Source organism: Pseudorasbora parva, chromosome 15 (genome assembly GCF_024679245.1).
Source record: "Pseudorasbora parva isolate DD20220531a chromosome 15, ASM2467924v1, whole genome shotgun sequence".
NCBI lineage: Eukaryota > Metazoa > Chordata > Actinopteri > Cypriniformes > Gobionidae > Pseudorasbora > Pseudorasbora parva.
In genome coordinates this window covers 38,088,373-38,111,937 of record NC_090186.1, presented here as the reverse complement: position 1 = coordinate 38,111,937, position 23,565 = coordinate 38,088,373, and the positions used below count along the sequence as shown (strand labels likewise).

The 23,565-nt window shown below is 36.3% G+C and overlaps 1 protein-coding gene across 1 annotated transcript in view; it reads left to right on the top strand.

The window, feature by feature from the left end:
- The window catches only part of slc35f1 (solute carrier family 35 member F1), a 126,665-nt gene that overhangs the window by 53,091 nt on the left and 50,009 nt on the right, over nt 1–23,565 (top strand). The window contains 1 exon segment of the mRNA XM_067417973.1: nt 140–315. Coding sequence (XP_067274074.1) covers nt 140–315 — 176 coding nt within the window.

Here is a 23,565-nt window from a genome sequence, read left to right as displayed (position 1 = left end):
CATCAGATTGTCCTGTCCACAAACCAGTAAACTCGTCATCAGATAAAAGATGTCGCTGCATGAGGGAGGGGCAGTACATACGTACAGTACAGTTTCTCTATGTGTGATATGGGACTGACTCCTGGGTTTCCGTTCACAGGGAGCTTCTCCTCACGCTGGCCCTCGGCCAGGTCTTATCACTGCTCATCTGTGGGATTGGCCTGACCAGCAAATACCTGGCTGATGATTACCACGCCAACACCCCTGTGTTTCAGAGCTTTCTCAACTACATCCTTCTGTTCCTGGTCTACACTACCACACTTGCAGTCAGGCAAGGTAAGGGACGGCTCCTCTCAGGTTTCTTGTACGGTTTAATAAAACTACTGTCAACTGGAAACATAACGTGAGGTTATCTGTAAGACAAGGCAATGAAAAGACCATAGGATCATGCATTTTTTATGAAAGACTGTCAGAAAAAGGTTATTTGAAGTTTTTTCATTAAATTTCTCTCTTATGTGTCGAGCGTGACCTCTTCTGGGACTCCGGTAGAAACTTTCAAAACTACTAGCCTGTTTCTATATAGAAATATGTCAGTCAGGGTGTTTTATTGTTTGCTTTTTTAAAGGAAAAAGGAAGACCTGCCTTCAATTCTTCTATTTTGTATATATTTGTATATATATTGTATCTATTTTGTATTTTTTATTATATTATTTTATATTTTATAATCTTTCTAAATAATATGTTATTTAAAATAATAGAATCATTTCAATTATGTGGGGGAAAAAATCTATTTTTTTTAGACCCGCTTCCCGACCCGCTTCCTGACCCGCTTTTTTTTAAAAGAAGTAAATGCGCATCTAGTCTAGTGTGTGTCTCTCCCCTGACTTTCCCAACAAAAATAATCCCAAAATCTTATTGAAACATATAGCAACACACCAAAAAGTAGGCTATTCCTCATATGTTGGACATTTTATTGTTTATTGACTTTTAATATAGTCTACTTCTACATGTTGATGCCTTCTCAAGCACCTGTAGTACGAGCTGTGTTTGTGATGTTTTAGCGCGGTGCACAGAATTTTTGTTGCAGAAACGAAATGCTGTATGCGCTAAGCTCTGTGTGTTCGCCTGCAACGTGAAAATGTTTAAAACAAAAAACAACCTAAGTAGGAGAGAGATATAACCTGTGTCCTGATAACTATCACGAAGAGAAAATACAATATCTGAGTCCTATATCAACAACCTGCCATGTGTCATGTCTAATACAGTATGTACATGTGGCTTATGTACATTTAAAGGGGTACTTCAGAGCTGGAAAGATGAATCTGTATTTAAACTGGGTCATTATTGTAGGAGAAATGTTGAATTATTTTTGAATTTGGTGCTTTCTAGACTGAGGAAAGACAGAAAATGTATTTTTGTCTCATGGGGATGAAAGACTACAACTCCCAGAATGCTTCGCTGCCCTCTGAGGCCATTCCCAAAGCCACCGCTACTAGATTACAGTGACTGAGAGAACAGACACTACAATTAAATACTGAACGTGTCTGTTCAATATAACGATCCAGTTGCCGTCTGAGTCTCACAGGACTAACGCTGCAGGAGTCAGATTATATTTAATGTCATAAATGAGCTGATGAGCTCTCGTGATGAGAGCTGAGGTAATCGCGACCACATTCGCGGCATACATTCACAACGCGTTTTCAGTTCATGCCTTTGGAAGCTTAACTTTCATAGAAATTAATTTGAGAAGTTAAAACACTTACATTGCTTAGCATCCGTTTAAATTAATGCCGGCAGCTGCGACCTGTGCTGTGAGTGAGATCTCCATCCCCCATGCGCGGGTTGAAAACATGCGGAAATGGCTCCCTCTGCTGGCTGTAGTCTTTAGCCTCTGGCCAAACATTCCTCCTATGATGCAAATATCGTCAATTTGCGTCACGGGAGGAATTTTTCCAAAAATAAAATGCATAAATCTCTTGTCTCAGGGGGATATGAGGAGGGAAAGCACAATCATTTGAATATACTCCAGGGTTTCTACTGATACAAAGCCATATGCTAATCGCTGAAGTAACCCTTTAAGGAAAACCCTTGCTCACAAATATTACATGCAAATGCCATGCCACGGGCAGGCCAGACTAAAAGCCTACCCGTAGCTTACCTTATAGCTGATGACTGTTCTAAACAAATCAGAGTTGGCTGAAGATGTTGATAATATCATCATATTCTGTTATGGCGTCCTGTTATCTTTGTCAAAACGTGTTTCCTTCTTAAATGTGTCATAAATGGCAGCTTAGCCATGTTTTAATAACAAAACATGATAATTTTTGAAAATTAATAAAATAATACTTTTTTTAAATAAAAAAGAGTGCTGCTAGTTGGATTCGAATGCGGATATTGCCGCGAAGAAAACCATGACATTACTACGTGATGTAATTGAAGAGACGAATTAGCATATTTGTATTAAAATTAGAATAGAGTTCTAATGCATGACAAAATAAATTACATTTAAAACAATTATCAAAGAATTGTTAAACGTTAGAAAATAATATTATTTATAAAAAATAATTCCCTGGATCTGACGGATGGGCAAGCTCTAAATCTGTGTGGGGCACAGGCCCACCCGTAGTACGCTATGCTGTGTAGAAATAATGTTGAATCAGCCGTCCCCGGGTTGAGCCGGTTTCTTCTCGCCTCTGTGACACGACCTGCGGAGCTGAATGTGCGCTCACTGCTGCACTTATGCTGGAACGCAGAGGATCCTCCTTTTCAATTTCAAACAACCCGACTGACCAAATATCATTAAAAATATTTTTGGATGACTCGTAACTCATTTTGGATCAACCCGCGCATCACTGGTATATAGGCAGAGGTAATACGGAAATTAGAGACAGAGTCTCTAAGAATGAGTCCTGGCAAAGAATCATGGGTAATGTAGTCAATGATAGAATGACAGTCCGGGTTGGAGTGCCCCATGAGGTAATCTGGGCACTCTCACTGGTGAATCGTGACAGTCAGCTTGTGTTTATTTGTAAATTAATTACCTACATATTTGATAGATATTAATGTATTTTATAAAATATTTACATGTTCAAATTTGCATAGACTAAGGGGCCGTTTACACTACGCCGTTTTCAACTAAAACCAGAAAACTTCATATGCATTTTGGCTGTTGATTTACACAACAACAGCACATTTTTTTGAAAACGATATTGTTAGACGATAACAGTGTCGTTCTCAAAAATGTTCACTTCATTTCAACTGGTGAAACTAGTGTTTCTTTACAAAATGACATCGCCTGGCAGCAGAATACAGTTAATATAGTTTTCGCAGATCTGTGTGACTGGAGATAGTTTTAAAAATGTTGTCATGCGTAAAAATGCGAAGGAAAACGTTTCCGGTTTTTAGTTCATCGCTGTCATGCAAAAGTACTAAGCTAGCATTCTGTCTTTTGTTTATTTTATAGTACTAAAGGAAATATGTAGCAGTGCATAATAACTCCTAATGCAGATGTAGTAATAATGTATAGAAATTACTGCAAGTCAGGTTAAAGGCGTCAAGTTGTGTACCCTAATTGATTTCATGTTGAAAGCTTTGACAATGTTTTCTGGCATACTTTCAGTAGGCTAAGAATAGATATGGAAAAGAGTCGTGTTCTGAGCTGAGAAATATGCCAACTCACAGGCTATTTATAACAGATCTCGTCTTTCATCTTTTTATGCAGAAATGGGGTTGTTCTAACAAGCTCCTTTTAAGAACGTTAATGGATGAGCCATGTTTTTGATGGCTAAACAGGACCGTAAATGATTTTTGATTACTCTTTGCTGCGCTGGAATCACCATGAGCTTTTATAATTTTATACTAGTATTAATAATAAATATTATTACACTACTCTCATATGTTTTGTTTTTGGAATAGAATATTTCCATGAAAGTGCAAGATCCTAAGCAAGGTCATAAGTGGGATGTACAGTCAGTGGTGAATATTGCAATATAAACTACAAGTTGATTGTCCAAAGGCATTAGATATACAAAGATGATGCAGTCATTTTACAATAAATGGGAGGATGTGCACCATGCAATATGGCAAAATAATGCTGCATTCAAGCCAACCCGTAACCCGTGTTTTTCCAAACTTCTATCCATGAAAGCGCACTGGTACGCCAGTCAAACCCGTGACTTCTCACCCGTGACCTCATACTCGATGTGCTCCCAGTTACGAGCTCTGACGTCACATAGTCCACAAAACAATGGCAGCTCCTGTGGATATACAAATAACATAAATGTGCTGTGATGATTTTGAGATACATTTATGAGACGGTTGTTGTCAGATTTCAGAAATGTAATCGTAAGATACGGTCAAACCAAAAATTATTCACACACCAAATATAATTTTTTACTAGTGGGTGCAGGACAAAAAAATAAAGTAAACTGTGACATATTATACCCAAAAATTACCAGTCTACCAGTAAAATTGACCTTTGACCTGACCATGTTTTGCTAAAGTGTTTTTTCTTTAATTGCTAATGTGACCTTTTACTCCACAGACTGAACAACGTTTTGCATTGCATGGTAATTGGTTGAACTAAATTCTTGTCATACCATGTTCAAAACTATAGCGAATAAACAGATAATGTGAGAAAAATTCCAGGTTCGGGCCAAACTCTGAGCTCGAAGCCCTTCCCCTGAACAGCACGCCAAATACACATTTAAACATAATATCAGTACAGCGATAATATCACTATATATTGAGAATAAATGGGGGAAACTTGTCTCATGAGAGAGGCAATGACTCCATCGCACTATGATTGGATGTGATTGGTTATGATCAGATAAGATTGGGTTATGTGATAAATCCTGCCCCTTGTTTTTTTATAACACATTAATGGCATTAATGGGAAGACACTAATTAAAAATTAAGTAAACAACTCAGCCACTTAAATATCACCGCTTTATGTCATGTCAAAATCTAACTTGAAATGACCTGAAAACATGATGACTGTGGGTTTTTTAATGAGCATACAGCTTTGGGAAATTAAAGATACATGTTCGTATCTCTGACAGACAGTGTTTTCTGAGCATGACTGATGATCCCAAAATAAATGGACTTTTAAGAAGAACAGCTAAACATCAATTCACAAATAAAATAGTTAGTTTTAACTGTTACTGCCTTTAGTTATTATTTTGGAATATGATTAAAACTCTAACTTCATTATTTATACTTGGTTTTAATAAATAGAATAATACAAAAAATAGAATTGCATTTGGTGTCCTTTGTCTTACTTTTTTTGATGAATGTAAAGTGATGTTTATTTTACCACACTGTAAAACAAATGGCTCCAATTGAAAATTTTCGAATTGAAATTCTGTGAATTGATGCAATTTAATTAATAGAAATTCAGTTCGGCCAGCTGAAAAAGTTGTGATCAGTCACTTGAAAATTTTCAATTGGAGACCTGAATTTTTTTTATAATGCAGGGAAATTTGACAACCTTGAGTTTGGTGAACTCAAAAGAAAAATAAAGATCTAAATACTCATAAAAGTTAATTTGATTGAACTAATTTGTTTGAGTTGACTCTACTTAAACCAATTCATTATTTTGAGCGTTAGAGTTTACAGTGTAGTACTGGCTTCATCACTCTGTCTCCTCTCCACCAATCAGCTGGTGTGCGGTGGGCGTTCTGGCGCAAAATGGCTGCCGTCGCATCATCCAGGTGGATGCTGCACATTGGTGGTGGTTGAGGAGATTTCCCCCTTCTATATGTAAAGCGCTTTGGGTGTCTAGAAAAGCGCTATATAAATGTAATGAATTATTATTATTAGTAGTATTCTGAAGAAAATGTGATAGTTGGTAACAGATAGATGACTTTCCAGTACCTTTAGTAGTCATTCTGCCAAGTTTTTGACTCTTTTTTTGTAACTCTCCCCCCCATAATGCATCATTTTAATTGACAAGCCTAGCGGAACTGTAGTTTGAAGCATGCAAACACTGCACACAAAGACGGTGTACAAACTCATTATTTCAAACACGCTTCTCTGAGCGAGCCGTCAGGTAGACACGTCCAAGCGGCCCCTGCCAAATTGGCCCACTCTCTTTGTTCTACTCCAGTGACCGGAGTTGTGTCTGCAGCCTCAGTAAACAAGGCCGCACGCTACAGAAAGTGGGCAGGGAATGTGTGCTTTCAGAATAACGAGAGGCCAACAAGAGCAGCTGCCTGTCAGCCACCCTGTGCCACGAGCTCCGGCCAAACAATGATGCTCATCTTTTACAGTCCTACAGTGTAGAAACTGTCATCTTACAATAGCCTTAGTAAAGTGAAACTTGCTTTTCTCATTTCTTTCCCTTCCTGCCGGCTTCTCGCCTCTTCTCTGTACCTTGTATCTGTCGTGACCCTCGTGCTCCGTTCAAATTGGATTTCAGCCATGAAGCTGCAGAACTGGAGAAGGACTACGGAGGGGCATCAGTCATCCCTCTCTCTCTCGTTCCAGTCACAACGTCACTTTTTACCGGTGCAGGCATAATTTGGTTTCCTGTACTAATGCAGCCAGGCAGTTATTAATTACTCGGGGCTAATGCTGATGGCTGACAGAAATGTTTGAAGCGACAGCTTTTTGCTCTGCCATGCGTTAAGCCTGATTCATATTATGGCAATTCCAGAACACTGCGCTCCGCTGATCAGAGGCAATATTAAATACACCTTGTCTAACTTTTAATATATTTCGAAAGCCTTCCGTCGCATGAGCCAGCCTCTGAGGAACCTTTGAAAATGGAACAACGCTATCATTTTTTGATCCCAGTGGGTATGCCTTTTATATTTTTAAAAGAATCGTGTTTTTCTGATGCATCTGTTTGCTTCAGACACTGATTTCATTGTATAAATGGCCTTTTGAAACAGCACTATATCAAGTAAGATGCATTAGTATCAAGTTCGCTGATATTGAAAGATAAAATTGAAAGAATAGACTTTCAAAGCATGGGAGGAAGCGTGTATCAGAATAGCTCGTCTACCCGGTGTGAGGACGCAAACCGAGTCAGAATAGCTCTTGTTCCAGCAGGGCCGTGTCTGCCCAGCATATGGCTCTCACTCTCTCCCATTGTTTCAGGAATAGAAAACAAATGCAACTGCATGCCAGAATTCTTCTTACCAATCTGTCAGCGCTGCGCCATGGCTGCCAAGTGGACGCTGGCAAAGAGAAGCGAGTGTGTGGCAATAACGGTTATAATCACAAAAAGAAGCAGAAAACAGTTGCTGCGAGGGAAGTGGTAGGAAAACAGAGGAAATCATGTGTGAAAACTGCACTCGTTTGTTAGCTTAGCTCAGGTTTAGTGCTGTCATAAAATGTCACCCTCAACCCATTTTGGTGATGAAATGCTGTATTGACTGATAGGCATTTGATCAGTTGTATATATTTTCTTTAGAACTATTATATTACAAAAACATCACAGATATTTATTTATATTTATTTGGCTTATACAGCAATTTGCATTGCACATACAGTCACATTGTACATTGCAGTCAGAATGCATAACTCTTATCACTCTAAACAAATCTGTAAAATTAGGTCACAGTGTACTGTAAAATAACAGGTGTTTTACCTGTATATTGTTGTGTTTTAAGGTAAATGGAAATGTCCGTCAAATTACTGGATAATGTCGAGCTGATATTTTACTGTTGTCAAGGATGTCGAGCATGTTATTTTACAGATTTAATTTTTACATTGTTGTTGTGTGGACGCTTTGTTTAAAATGATTTCCACAACGTGTTATTTATATCATGTCAAAGATATTTATATCATTGTCTGTGCAAATTTGAATTGTTATATTTTATATACGTTGTGGATAATTAAATAAATAAACATGTTCTTGTTTATTTACTATACATTTTATTAATTTGATTGATCAGCTATATCCATAACATAAATATAAAAATGTACAATGCACAGTCAAATTGTATGTGGCAGTCAGAATGAACTGAATATGCCATTGTAGATACAATTATTAACAGTCACTATAGTTAACTAAACAGTAGTTAATACAGTGTATTTATTATATACTATTATAAACTAAGAGCAGTGTTTTTTCAGTTGAGTTTTTAAGTTTGGTTCCCTTACAAAAACAAGTTTATTCAATTATGCTATTAGTATACTTAACAACTAAAAATAAGAAAGTGTACTTTTTACATGCAATATATTGCCAAAAGTATTGAGACACCCCTCCAAATCATTGAATTCAGGTGTTCCAATCACTTCCATGGACACAGATCTATAAATTAGGCATGTGGACACTTCTACAAACATTTATGAAAGAATGGGTTGCTGTTGCCAGTTTGGCGGTTGCCAGGAGAACGGTACTTACCTGACTGCATTGTGGCAAGTGTAAAGTTTGGTGGAGGGGGATTGTGGTGTGGGTTGTTTTTCATGAGCTGGGTTCGATCCCTTAGTTCCAGTGAAAGGAACTCTTAATGCTTCAGTATACCAAGACATTTTGGACAATTTCATGCTCCTAACTTTGCGGGAACAGTTTGGGGATGGCCCCTTTCTGTTCCAATATGACTGGCACAAAGCAAGGTTCATAAAGACATGGATGAGTGAGTTTGGTGTGGAGGACTTAAAAGTATACTTGAACTAGAGGTGTTGCAATATAAAAATCGAATATTGTGACAGCCCTAATTTGAACATTATTTAAGTAGGCTAAATGAACTTGAAGGATACTTCTTTTTCATAAGGGTTGCTAATGTACGGAATATCCACTGAAGTGTCATTATATCTGAATTTGCAGATAGGTTTTTTATTTGATTATAAAAATGACTCCTGTTTTAAAAGATTTTGTTCATTGTTGTGTTTGTTATAGTTTTCTGTTGCAATTGCAAAAGCAGGATGTGGCGGTTGGTCGGTGTGCTATTTGTCCCGGCCCTCCACTGTGATTGGACAGCGGGGTAAAATGTGACAGTGATGAGCACTGCATGTGTTTTATCCAAAGTTGAACATTTTTCAACTCTTGGCATCCAGAACAAATGTTGAGCCCTCAGCGTGGACACAGGTTCAGTGCCTCAAAACCCTCCTGGCGTTTTTTTGATTAGCTGCGCTCCTATTGAAACAATTTTTTAACAAGTACGCTGACGTTACGACAAATGCTTTGGCGGACACATGGCCTAGGACCAGCAGTTTCTGCCATTTAGAACAGGTTCTGCTGCAGGTGTTAGAGTTCCATTCACTCTGTGCCTTTTGACCTTGAGCTGTGAAGAGCCACGCCCCCTCACATTCATCACTGCCATGATCTGACATTAGAGGCTTGCACAACATGTACAGCAATTGTTACTCTCCCCTACAGAGCTGCATTCAATAAGCTAATTAATCATTTTGATGTGATACCCCTGATATTGATTTTACGCTGCTGCGATTTGTTTTTACTCTTGCATCTACAGATGTTTAGAGTGCTGGCATAAGGAACCTTTTGAGTCGCTGATATTAAGGCGCAATTATTTTTGAGATGTCTCAAAGCTTGATTTCCTGGTGGATTGCAACAGCAAAATCTGTCATTTTTATCTTTCCACAGCTTGTCTCGGAGAAACATCCATTTACAAAAAAATAACTCCAGGGTTCATTTTCCATCCCAACATGAATCAAGTTTTGCTATTATGATGCTTGATAGAAATGAGTTCACATTATTCAAACGGTTGGCATTTGTTATGTGATGCCTTTTTGTGTCTCATATGTTTCCTGGCATAACTTATGTAGGGCCCTATGAAATCCATTACATTTTTTCTCAATAAAATGTTTCCATTGTCTGGATTTATTAAAATGTACTATTTTTTGAATGGTAAAAGCTTAAAGCTACACTGTGTAACTTTTTTAGTTTATTCGTAGCTAAAAACACTTAGTTCTTTCAAAAATGTATGTGCTCATTAATGTATATTTACTTCTTTCAAGTAATAAAGTATTCTCGTAAGTTTATAATATGCCATTGAAAATACATACGGGTGAGGGGTTCGAATGCCGGTCGCCATGTTGCCCCTCCATCTTGAAAGTACATTAGTCAAAGAGCCTTTCGCTTTTTAGCACTCAATGGCACCCCTTTCTTTTACTGTCTATGGATGGCACCGTGTCGAATGTGAAGAGGGGGATTGCCGTGTTAATCTTGGACTAAATCGGCCACCATAGGAGTTAAAACGAAATCAGAATTGAGAGGAACAGAAACTAATATTCACTGGATGACCTTTTCACCGCTAGATGGGGGAAAATATCACACAGTGTAGTAATAAAAAAAATTTATGTTTAGGGTCCTATCTGTTTTATTATTTCTCAAATACTGTTTAATGTTTCCCAACACCCCCCCCCCCCATTAAAAAAAAAAAAATATGAAATATAAAATATATATTATATATATATTTTATATATATATAAAATATATATAAAATATATATATATATATATATATATATATATATATATATATATATATATATATATATATATATATATATATATATATATATATTTTTTTTTTTTTCCCCTAAATTCTATTTTATTTTTCTGGATAAAATTATATTTTAATCTATCTTTCATATATGAGGCAGGCACTAAAAACTATTTGTATTAAATGAAACCACTCATTGCATGCAGAGACTTGTAAATATTTAAATAGCAGTCTTTTGTGCTTTAATATTCACAGATACTAGTCCATATCATGATTTGATTAAATGCACAGTCCTGCTTTTGATTAATTCATCCAAATTTTGTCCAACTCTGTGACATTCCACATTATAGTGAAAAATACATTTTATGACACACCCTACTCGCACTGCCTTCAGATGCATTTCCATAGCATAAAATACAATGTTGAAACTGTAAGTTATAAAATAGAAATGCATGTTATACACTGTAGGAGGAGAGAAGGCCTTTGAGTTTGGAGTCAGTTTGTAATATATCCATCACGGCGTCTTCATTATCTCCTGCAAAATCGAGTGCTAGGATTGCTGGGTAATGCGTGAGGTCAGTCCTTTGTCCTTTACATTGATGATTACCCCGGAAAGCTTCTTTATTGGCTTTTTAGAGGCCAGCTGTATCCACTCCTTCTCACTGACACAGATTAGAAGTGTTGAGCTGGCAGGAGTGAGGGAAGAGATTTATTGTTTGCATTGCTACAACGCCTTGACTCTATTCTGTTCCCTCACGGACAGATAATCAATAAACTGTGTCCACACGATGATGGGGCATGCATGCATCCTCCTCGGCCGGTGTTGAGTGTGAATAAGCCCTTCATGACCACACACAGATTTTGTTGGAGTGAGTCTGCAAGGCACAGACACTTGTGCTCAGAATGGTATACCATATTACTTCCTGTAGATTTCTGTACACTCTCAGAAAAAAGGTACAGTGCTGGTACAAAAGTGAAAAGGTACATCTTTGTACCTTACTCACCTCTAAATGGTGCATATTATTACCTTAAAAGGTACATATCAGTACTTTAAGAGTGTGAATTAGTACCGTAAAGGTACATAGTAGTACCTTAAAGGTACATATTAGTACCTTTTCAGTTTTGTACCTTAGGGTACCGCCCCAGTGACAGCAATGTACCTTTTTTTCTGACAGTGTCGCCAATGTCACGTGTTTTCAGCAGTTCAGATCGCATCAAACCGCCAAACTGCTGAAATCACGTAACATTGGCGACCCGAATCATGGATCGATTCACTGATTCATTAACCGTTTGAATCTTTTTGGAGAAACACAGGAAGAGAGGACAATGCTGAATAAATTCATAGTTTTTGATATTTTTGGACCAAAATGTATTTTGGATGGTTCAAGAGATTCTAATTAACTAACTGACGTCACATATGGACTACTCTGATGATGTTTTTATTCCCTTTCTGGACATGGACAGTAAAGTGGGCATTGACTGCATATGCTCTGGGACTAAAATCTAAAATATCTTAAACTGTGTCTGATGATGAACGGAGGTCTTACGGGTGTGGAACGACATTAGGGTGAGTCATTAATGACATCAATTTCATTTTTGGGTGAACTAACCCTTTAAAGTAGTTCCCTTTAAACTCAAAATTACCCCATGATTTCCTCACCCTCAATCCATCCAGGTGTATAACATTCATCTTTCTGATGAACATGATCTTATGATCTTAGTTAAATCAATAAATACCCTGACGCTTCCGAGCTTTATAATGCCAGTGATGGGGTCCATTGAGTTTGAAGCTCAAAAAAGTGCATCCATCCATCATAAACATACTCCACATGGCTCCAGGGGAAGCGAATCGATGGAAATTTGTAAGAGAAATATCCATATTTAAAGCTGTATAAAGTTAAATAAATAGTTTCTGCCAGACCGGCTTCCGTATTCAACTTACGGAAAAAGCGTAACTGGCCTGACATTGACTTCGGACGTAGCATAAGCGGTCTGCTGGTGGCTAGATATTTTATTTTATAAAGTTTTAAAAATTTAATTTTTTCTTAAAAAACCACATCTTTTCACTTCAGAAGGCTTTTATTAACCCCCGGAGCCATGCGGAGTACGTTATGATTGATGTGCTTTTTTATGCTTCAAACTTAGTCTACTTGCAAATATAAAGCTTGGAATCGTGTGTTCATCAGAGAAAAGAATGTCATACACCTTGGATGGCTTATGGGTGAGTTAATCATGGGCTAATTTTCATTTTAAATCCATTTCTGCTCAGGTTTTCACAATTTGTTTGTTGAAAAATCGTTTGATGTTTAAATTAATATGTGGTCATAAATCAGGTTCAATTTTGTCAGTTTGACACATTTTTAAAAAAACAATTTTCGTTGTGGGTGCATGTGTCTAAATGTATGCATGGATGACCTACATTCTACATTTGCAGAAATGTGCAGTATACACACACTATACTCCACAATGCATCATGAGCATGGATGAATGGAAGCAATATTGAAGGGCTAACTACTGCAGTGCACATTATATACACTGACAACAATTTAGTTACATTAGTATGTAAAACATGTATACAGTATGCTTCATTGTTATCAAACAACCACATTTTATATTTAATTCAGGAAGGGATATCCAGCTTCATCTGAACAAAAAAATATGATTAGTCTATCAATGTTCTTGTTTTTTATTTATAGCACCGTTTAATACAACTGAGATTGCCCAATGTTTTTCCTAATTTGCTATCTAAAACAATGAGACAAACATAACAAAAGGTACCACTTTATTAGGGTTTAAATCTTACTGCTAACTAGTTGTTTATTATTATATTACCAGGATATTGGCTTACACTGTTTATTAGTAATCATAAAGCACATATTAATGCCTTATTCTGCATTAACTTATTCTACATCCCTTAATCCTATACCCAATACGTAAACTTATAAGCAGTAAATATAATTTTATTGAGGCAAAACTCGTAGTTAATAGTCAATATGTGTTTCCCATTCTAAAGTGTTACAATATATATATATATATATATATATATATATATATATATATATATATATATATATATATATATATATATATATATATATATATATATATATATATATATATATATATATATATATATATATATATATATATATATATATATATATATATATATATATATATATATATATATATATATATATATCATCCAGTTCTATGTAAAGTCAAAGTTAAGGAGGATCTTAAGGTCATTGTGAAATCAAAATGGATTTTTTTTGTTGAATATTGCAGTATTTATAATGAAATATTTACATGTACACATTATTTTTATTTATTTATATGCCCTCGTAATCTTTAATCAAAGATTGCAGCAATAGCAAACCACAATGATTCAATTAATTCCCGATTAGTCTCACATAACCAGACCTTTAGACTGACTGGTCTCCATCACAGCTTTCATTGGTCAAGGACCGCCCTGAGGCAATCTAACTGACATGTAAAGCAACCAATCACAGTTCATTTTGTTCTGTGTCATGTTTAATGGGCGTGAAAATATAAAGCTGATGTCCCTGCAATAAAAAAACTGTAACATCACAATAAGGAAGAAAAATATTGAGAGTTCTGTTTCATGCTGACTTTTAAGTATATATCACCTCAAAATATAAATTATGTAATTTGCTCATCCTCATTTCAGTCCTGTGCAACTTTTTTTTAATGCAGAACACACGAGGGGAATTATTGAAAAGCATGCTGTCCTGAAAGTTGTAGGATGTGTGCAAGTTGTGCAAAATGTGAATTCATTTAATCTGTTCTTTAAAGTCAGTCCACAATATCTGCTGTACACCTGCAAATGGACATTTGATTCAGTTATTAGTGTTTTGTTTGTAATGGGATAACAGATAATGAGTCTCTGGTAGGGTCCTTTAGTCTCAGGAGTGATCATATTGGTTCTATAAGGCTTTTAGTAATTGCCAAAGTAAATGTAGTTGCACAGAGGATTTCTGCATTATTTATTGATTGAACGGCTGCTTTTATCATAAGTGCTTCATGTTCTCCAGAGTACAGCTGTATTGTCTTGACTACTGTAGATGCCTTTACCTCTTTTCTTTGAGCTTTATACTACATCATAGGATCACCATAGATTCACTGAAAGTTAACTATAACGCAAAAAAGCACTGTTTATTCTAAGCATGTGCTGCAGTTTTGTCGTCTGCTTCTTTAAATGCTTGCCCTCTTATAGCAAGGTGGATTCCGATTGACTGTCAATGTTTTTATCATTAACCAGTTGGGAAAAAAAAATTCTGACAGTAATTCCAATGATATCGTTTTTTTTTTTTGCCTTTATAGTCAGTTGTGACTCCATTCTGCTACTCTTTTATAATTATAATGATTTTTTAAAATATCTTTATCATTATCATTGAATTTGTCATCCTTGGTGTGAACAGACCTTAATCAAAGTCCCTTTAAGACAAGCCATTTCACTCGGCAGCCATCTTTGAAGCATGCCACCATCTCTTTGAATGGAGACACATGAAATTCTACAAAACTGTTTGCCAAGCCATACGATTAAATTTCATATTTGAAATCACCAGTAAAATCTGTCTCATAAATTTGGTTTCTAAACACTCTAAACACGCCAATGGGCTTGACTCAGAACACTGCCTGTTTCTAGACCAGAGCAACCAGAGTTTACAACAACTGCAGTGATGCGATGACTTTGCTAATCAATGATTGGCTCTTTCATAAAGAAGGCAGGACTTATTCCCCATATTGGGCATTGCACTTACTCCCATTCATAAGTAATCAGAGTGCACCATCTTCCTGTATATGAAGTCTTTGCCTTGATTAATTATTTATGCATTATTCGTCTTATATTTTTATGTATTTATTCTTGAAAAGGCAAAGTCCCGTTTCTGGTTATTTAGCGCAATATAATTCCATGTGATTTAATTATTAATTATTTTTTATTTTTTATACTGTTGTCTGAGGTCAACTAATGGCCTTCATGTGGTTTTTACACTCAAAAACATCACAACTAATAAGTAATAGCTATTTTCTACACTGGTTTTGAGGCTCTCTCCTGAACGCTTGGTTATGTTGGGCGTGCTGCACTGGAGACTTGGAAGTAAACGCCCACAGCTAGGATTGGATAAGATTTGCATATTTAATGAGCTTCAGCTCCCCTGACAGTTCACATGAGGGAGGGATTGTTTTGAAATCAGCAACTGGAATGATTCGCTCGACCACAGGGCTCGTAAACATCTCTGTCAAACAAACGCAATCATTTATTTCTCATCCACCTGTGATTGATTGGAATATTATTTTTGTATTACTTGGCCTGCACGATCGGTGGATATAAACGCAAACTACACACACACACACACACATACGCACACGCGCGTGCACACACACTAGTTACGATATCGTTGTGAGGACTCTATAGGCATAATGGTTTTTATACTGTAAAAGCTATATATTCTATCCCTTTACATACCCATTTTCCTAAACACAACCCCCACAGAAAACTTTCTGCACTCTTCACATCTTTCATTTTCAAAAAGCATCCCTTTTCCTCATGGGGACCAAAAAAAGATATTACTCTTCTTGTGAGGACATTTAGTCCCTATAGGGTATACCAGCACCACACACACCACACACTTGAGGACATTGTTTTTAACCCCACACCCTAATCCTAACAGATGCCTGGATATGCCTAAAAGGAAGTTATGAAAAAATGCACTAAAAAAGTAACTTTTTCAAAATAAATAGTATCTTTTACTATTTCAATATATTTTAAAATGTAATTTATTCCTGTGACGCGAAGTTGAATTTTCTGCATCATTTCTCCAGTCTTCAGTGTCATATAATCCTTTAGAAATAATTCTAATATGCTGTTTTGCTGCTCAAGAAACATTTCTTATTATTATCAATGCTTTACACAGTTATGCTGCATAATATTTTTTGTGATTTAAAAAAATATATATTTAAAGGATTGTCTGATGCATAGAAAGTTTCAAAACTTTTGTAAAGTGTATATTTCTTTTTTCACAAACATGGCTTTTTGATTATAAGGTTTAATGACTTTTTTACAAATCTGAGACCCACCACAAGCTGTTCTCTTTCGCAACTTTGAGGACATGTGGGCCCTGTGCTGCCAGTGTGGGAAAGAGTGGTCTGTCGAGAGATCCATCTTTAGAAACTCTGCTAACACAGTGCTCTCTGGGAACAGGATTATTATATGATCTCTCAGAATGACCTGTCTGTAAGAGTAATTTTCTCTTCCTTGTTTGACCCAGCACGCTCTCCCCAGTCAGTCCCTTTAACAAGCTCTGTGATGACATCTCTATCACAGCTGCTGCCTGTGGTCATCCTGTTAAAGTCAATATAATGGCACACACACCCCATTAACATTCTCACAAATGGGAGGTGGGAATAGATAATATGATTTAAAGGCGAAACGATGGAGGCCTCACGGAGAACGGTTCGGTGCATATATCCTTATAAAGCTGAGAGGGACAGACTGTTAGTTCACTCAGATCACTCCATTTTTACTTACCCATGTCGTTCCAAACCTCTTTTTTTCCTCTGTCGAACACAAAATGTGATGCTTAACATAGTGTTCAATGAGGACAAGCACAAATGAGATCTATTTCAGAGGGAATAATAACTTAAATTTAGATCAGTTTTAGAAGGGTTTTCTTATTTTAAGAGGCTTTGTCCAAACTGAGCCCTGATCAGCGAGACAGAATCTTTCTTTTTAATAAAAAAGGTTTTAAGTGTGATTGCATCATATACTTAAATAAATAAAATATGAGCTTATATACTACATATAATACAAATATTTTATAATAATAATGACATTGTATCTGTCACAATGTGTCTGTATATCCACTGAAAGATCTAATCTGCTGCTCATGTTTCCAGTACTTATGTTCTGTTGTTGCTGTCAGATAAAATGGATTTAAAGAAATACAGTAGTTTACCCTAAAATGAAAATAAACTGAGTAATGAGTATGACTCTACCAGTGGTGTTGTTCTAATGCCATGTTCTAATGCCAAACACCTACACATACGAATCCATATTAAATCCTGTGGCTCTTGGAGGCACATTGATGTCTTAAGCCACGAAATGATCAGTTTCTGCGAGATTCCGAACAGTATGTGGTATTTTTTACCTCATATTAAACAAATCTCATCCAGTATTCCCAATGGCATTACTTACGCCGGAGAAGGTCAAAACCCAGCGCGATCATAGTTAGATATATAATATATATAATCCTCATTAGTGCCTGAGTGGATCGATCGAGGCATCTATGTACACTAATAGATGATCGCGCCGTCATTTTGACCTTCCCCGGCAGAAGTAATGGCGTTGGGAATACTGAAAGAGATTTGTCTGATATAAGGTAAAAAAAAAAAACAAATACTGTAAGGTTTCTCGCAGAAACCGATTGTTTTGTGTCTTAAGACATCAATGTGTTGCCACGAGCCAGAGGTATTAATATGGATTCGTATGTATGTGTTTTTTACTAATAGTGACTCTCATAGAAAAACACCCCATTGACATGCATTATATGACCAACGGTTGGAGTTAAAAACTTCATTTGTGTTCTACTGAAGGAGCAAACACACCTATATCTTGAATGCCCTGGGGGTAAGCAGATAAACATCAAAGTTAAATTTTTGGGTTAACTATCCCTTTAATGTATTATATAATAAAAATCCTTGGTCATTGGTCTGGTCAGACGTGCTCGTTTGTGTGACTCTGTTAGTGCTGTTACTGCAATTTTTCGCTGCTAGAGGTTGCGTATTCAAAACAAAGGCGGAGCTTTTATTATGCCGCAGACGAGCGCTTCCATGCGTATGCAGTGCTGTTTTATCATTTTAGATACATTATTTAAGCGTATTGAAAGTTATGATGTAATGCTACTCTGTGCGTTCGCTCGGCAGCTACTTGTTGCACACTGCAGTAACCTAGAGCAATAATGGCCATGGTAAAACATGGGACTCACGGTAAATCATGAAAACGAGATTTCAAAAAAAGGAAATAAGACTAACTGTGTTGAGCTTTATAACAATGACTGTTTTCTTTTAATGAATGTATCCAAATAGTTGCTCACCTAATAAAACACAATATTAAAACAGACATGGTCCTGTTGAATTTTGTCCTCGTTAAATTCTGCTTATTTCTCTGGAGTTAAACATTCTTAGAAACATTTTGAATAATGTAAGTACTAATGTAAGTCAACAAAATATATTCACACGGTTCTAGTGGTTTTGGATATTTTAATCCAAATGGTGTGCCTTTAGTGCCTTGACATCTGTCAGCTGTCATTCTGACTGTCAAAAGAGTACTGGTCCGGAGTTATTGAATTCTAGCCATTGTAATTTGTGTCATGTTTTTGTTCTTCTTGATTTCTCACCACTTGTGTGCTTTTTCTGGGCGAGATGGAGTGAACTGCGGTGCTAACAGAGTCACACGAGCGTGCATGTCTATAGCCGTGCACAATGACCAAGTGTAATGTCAGCCAGTAAGAGCTGTCCATGTAAACCTCACTCTCCTGATCTCAAGAGATGCACTAGCAACTAACGCTAGCCGTTGCAGTCTTTAACGTCTACGTTAAAGCGCCTGCCTCTTATGCCGGAGTCCTCGATTCAAATCCCACTCGGGTCGATTAGGACCAGTTACACATTGGAGTGCTTCTCAATACTCAAATGGATGCTTCCTTGTGTCCTTGCTTCTTTTTCCTGTGACCCAGAAACCAATCGAATTCAGCCATCTTGAAGGCCATCTCAATTCTCTAATTGCATCGTAAGGAGTGAGGAAGCTTCCTGAGGAGTCTTGAGCAAGGATACACAGGTGTATCCTTCCTTTGCGTGCTAAGGGTGTGGAGCTAAAATGCGAGGCAAGGAAACAAGGATGCACAAATAAGAAATGAGAAGCACTCAAGGTCAGGATTTTCATTAAATAATACATTAAATTTCATATCATATACCCTCAGAACACTTGAGATATATGACACGTGTCACATGGAATCATTCTGTGATACTTTTGCATCTTTTTTAAGCTGGCCGCTATTCCCTGCCATTATATGGATGAGCACGAGCGAACTATTTAAAAAAAAAAATCTCCTTTTGTAGTCCATAAAATAAAGAAGGGCATATTACGACATTAGATCATTTTCATATTAGGGTGAACTCTCCCTTTAAAGTACTTATCTCTGGACCATTAAATTTGATCTCAGTAAAAGGCATTTGCAAATGTTATTATGATCTCCAGTTACTATAATTTATAGTCAAATGTTCGATTTACCATTGTCTTCTCCTTAAATGCAATCTGTAGGATTTGACTGTCATTGTGAATGCCATGTCTTTTTCAGTTGTTTTATTCTTTGAAACCATTTAACAGTCACACTTAACATCTTAATTGCCAGTTGTTAATTCCATTAATGCTGTTTTATATTATAAATTGAATAGGAAATAATGACTAAAGATTGACAGCCGGTATTGAAACATACAGTGTAATGAACACACAGTGAATTATAATGCATTAAGAGCTCAGGAAATGTAATTTAATAGATTGAAAAATACTTTACTCAGAACTTTATTCATTATTATCATTCTTATTATAGTAACTTTGTGTAAATCAGAGGATAAATCAGAATTATAATAGATCATCTTGCATGTGCAAATTCTTTGAGATCTACTGATTTTGACTTTGGTTATCAGTAATATCAGTAATGTTCCTAAGTCCTGAATTTGTTTCTGAAAGTAGATAATGGATGGTTTTGATCTAGGATTTGTGCTTAAAGGGGTGCTAAAATGACCCTTTTTATTTTTTAATGTAAAATAAGTCTCTGTTGAGTGTGTCTTTTGAGTGTGTATATGAAGTTTTAGCTCAAAGTACCCCACAGATACAAATTTTATAGCATGTAAAAATTTTAACTTTTTGAGCAAAACACACTGTTTTTGTGTGTGTCCCTTTAAATGCAAATGAGCTGCTGCTCCTGTTCCCTTTCAGGAAGAGGACGGAGCTTCAAGAGCTCGATCTCGCAGCTCTGATTAACTCACGCAGACACGCACTGCAAAATGTCCAAAACTGTTCAGCATTTTATGTTCAAACCGGAGGCAGACAATGATATAGTAGAACTTGTAGTGAACAAGTAGAATGAAACAGGACGTTTTTGAATGGTTAGTTGACAAATTACTGTCTTTAAGTCGTTGATTAGCATATCATATCATCAGTGTCATGATAATCTATAAATCGACTGGTGTGGGAAATGTTGTAAGATGCCTTCAGAGCCAGAGAATATATGCTATATGTATAGTTTAGTTTAATTACGGTTATGTTGTCATCCTGCTTATATGCCATGCTATTGCCTTTGTGTTACGTACTGTATTGCAATAAATGTGAAAAGACTGATGCGACCGCTTGAGCAGACTCTCAAATGTGCTCTTCTACTACAACAACTTTTCCTCTTCTCAACATGGCCTTTGTTGGATGTTCCCCGGGACAGGGTTTATGTCAGTTTTAGGGTTAGTGATGTCACTAACCTGGACTGGTCCGCTGATAGACGCCTGCTTTCAAATGCTCCCATGTGTATATGTGTAAGCACTCGGATGTATATTTTTACAACGTGTTTTTAAAGCAATGATCATTGTAGCCATCAATGGAATATACCCATTTTCTCTCAATGGAAAATGGATTTATCCCCATGCTTAAATCATTGAATTCTTTAACCATTTCTTCATTGTTTCTTAACATACATTACTTTAGTTTTTATAGTCACAGAATACAGTTGCAAGAGAACGACGACATACGGTGTGCTTTATATTCCTGCTGGTCTACGAGCCGCTTGTTCTGAAATCTTTCTTTCTTGGTCTGCAGATTTTTTCTTGACTTTACCAGTTGCTCCTAACATTCATTTCCTAATTACATTTTAGATTGTGGAAGCTACATGAACAAAACATTTGTTTTGTGTTTAATTAGATTAGAGTAATTATCTTTTATTTTCTGCCTTTTTTTAACTGCCTAGAGGAGAGAGCTTTGAAATGTTGAAAAGGCCTAACAAATCAATTAACTTTTAAGGTCATACAATAAAACACTAGTGATTTAACAGGAAGTGCTTAAACTTTGGGGAAAAAATGGAAAAGAAAATGGTTTCTACCCAAACTATTATTGTCAGACTGTCCATTAAAAGTTTCTGGAATATGTAGAGAAGATTTCTCCCTGCAGAGATTGTCTTTACTATTGTTAATTTAGAAAATCAGAACAACTGACAAGTATCGTGGCTAATGCCTGCAAGAGAAAGTGTGATCACCTTTCCACTTCAGTATGAAATAATACGCATAATGGGGAAACTGAGTTAAGGGGGTCGCACACCGGACGCGGAGCTCTGCAGCGCTCGGCGGCGCACTACGTCTTTAAAATTTGAACACATTGTTTTCAATGAGTGTACGCACACCGGTGGCGGCATTCGGCGCCTGTCCGCGGCGACTCAGGAAGTTTTTCTAAATCCTGCCGCGCCACAGAGCGCCATTTTCAAGGCTTTATATTAAAAGTATATTATCGTTAAGGTATACTGATTTCACCCTTTGCTACAAGACACATTTGTTTTACATTCTGAGTTCAACAGCTTGAATAAAGTCTAAACATATTTTGGGGAAATGTATAATAAACGTAGCCTTTTAAAATCCTTTTAGAATGTGCGCGTCCGGTGTGCGATACATGAGACATTGCGCGGCGCGCCGCCGAGCTCCGCGTCCGGTGTGCGACCCCCTTTAGAATGTCTGCAAAGCATTTTGTTCATCGTCTTGCTTTATTATCTGCAGTGCTGCTACTGTTTAGTCTGGCTATAACCAGACCAAGCCCGATTTAAGATTGAACATTGGTCTGGGGAGTCTGCTCTGTATTTTCTACTGCACCAGAGGCGTGATCAACTGGCATTATTCAAATGACTCTGTACGCAATTGGATAGTCCTTCAACCAATCAGACCACAAGAGGCGTGATCAACAAGCAAAGACCCATCTATCTGTCCAATAGCATGCCAGGTGGATAAGCCAGTCTGTGATTGGTTCCCACAAAAGTGTAACAGACGCAGTAGAAATGAATGTACGGGTTTCCAGACTAAGTTGCAAGGTGAAATCAAATCACCCTATATTTATTTATTTGGGTTTACCCAATCTAGCTACTGTTATGAGCATATAGAACATATTTAATTCAAGATCAACTTTGCTTTGTATGTATGGATTTACAGGATCCCTTTGTGCTTATAGAAAAATCTGTAGTATAATTATATGTAAATTATATATATAATCTTTTTTTTTACTAATCTTTTTTTTGGTTTATATTTTGTACCGTCATATGTCATTTTTCCTGTCGAAAGTGTTTATTAAAATACATTTTGAATGACAAATACACACTATGGTTTAAAAGTTTATGATCTTTCTTTTCCTTCCTTTTTAAAAGAAGTCTCTTATACTCTTATTAAATCAACACTATGAAATACATTTATTTTTTTAATGGCAAATCAGATTTTTTATTAATATGAATTTTTAAACTAATTATGTGACGTGTGTGTGTGTAAAATTGTGTTGAGTATGTTTATATCTTTATATAATTTTCCTAGTATGTATATAGAACAATGCTGATTATATATGCAATATAGGCTAACGTATAGTAAGAAATTGTGAGGTTATGGGAAAAAAGGAAAAAATGGGGATGGGGGGGGAGTTAAAAAAAAGTACATAAATTGCAGTGTTATTAAATGTGTTATTAAAAAAAAATCTTCAGTGTCACACAATCCTTCAGAAATCATTCTATGCTAAAATGCTGCTCAAGAGAAAGGTCTTATTAATGTTGAAAACAGATGTTGCTTAATATTTTTGAGGACATTTTTGAAGCATTTTTTCAGGTTTATTTTAATAAATATAAAGTTCAAAAGAACATAATTTGTTTGATATAGAAATATTTTGTAACATTATTTATGTCTTAACTGTCACTTTTGATCAATTTATACATCCTTGCTGAATAAAAGTATTAATTTCGTATACCAATTATTTGTTTATTCTTTTTGGAGTCATGTTTGATTTATGATATGGTACCATATCTACTTATCCCTAATCTGTCCCGAAAATCTGATGTCAAGGATTTATAGGAATGATATTCAAGGAC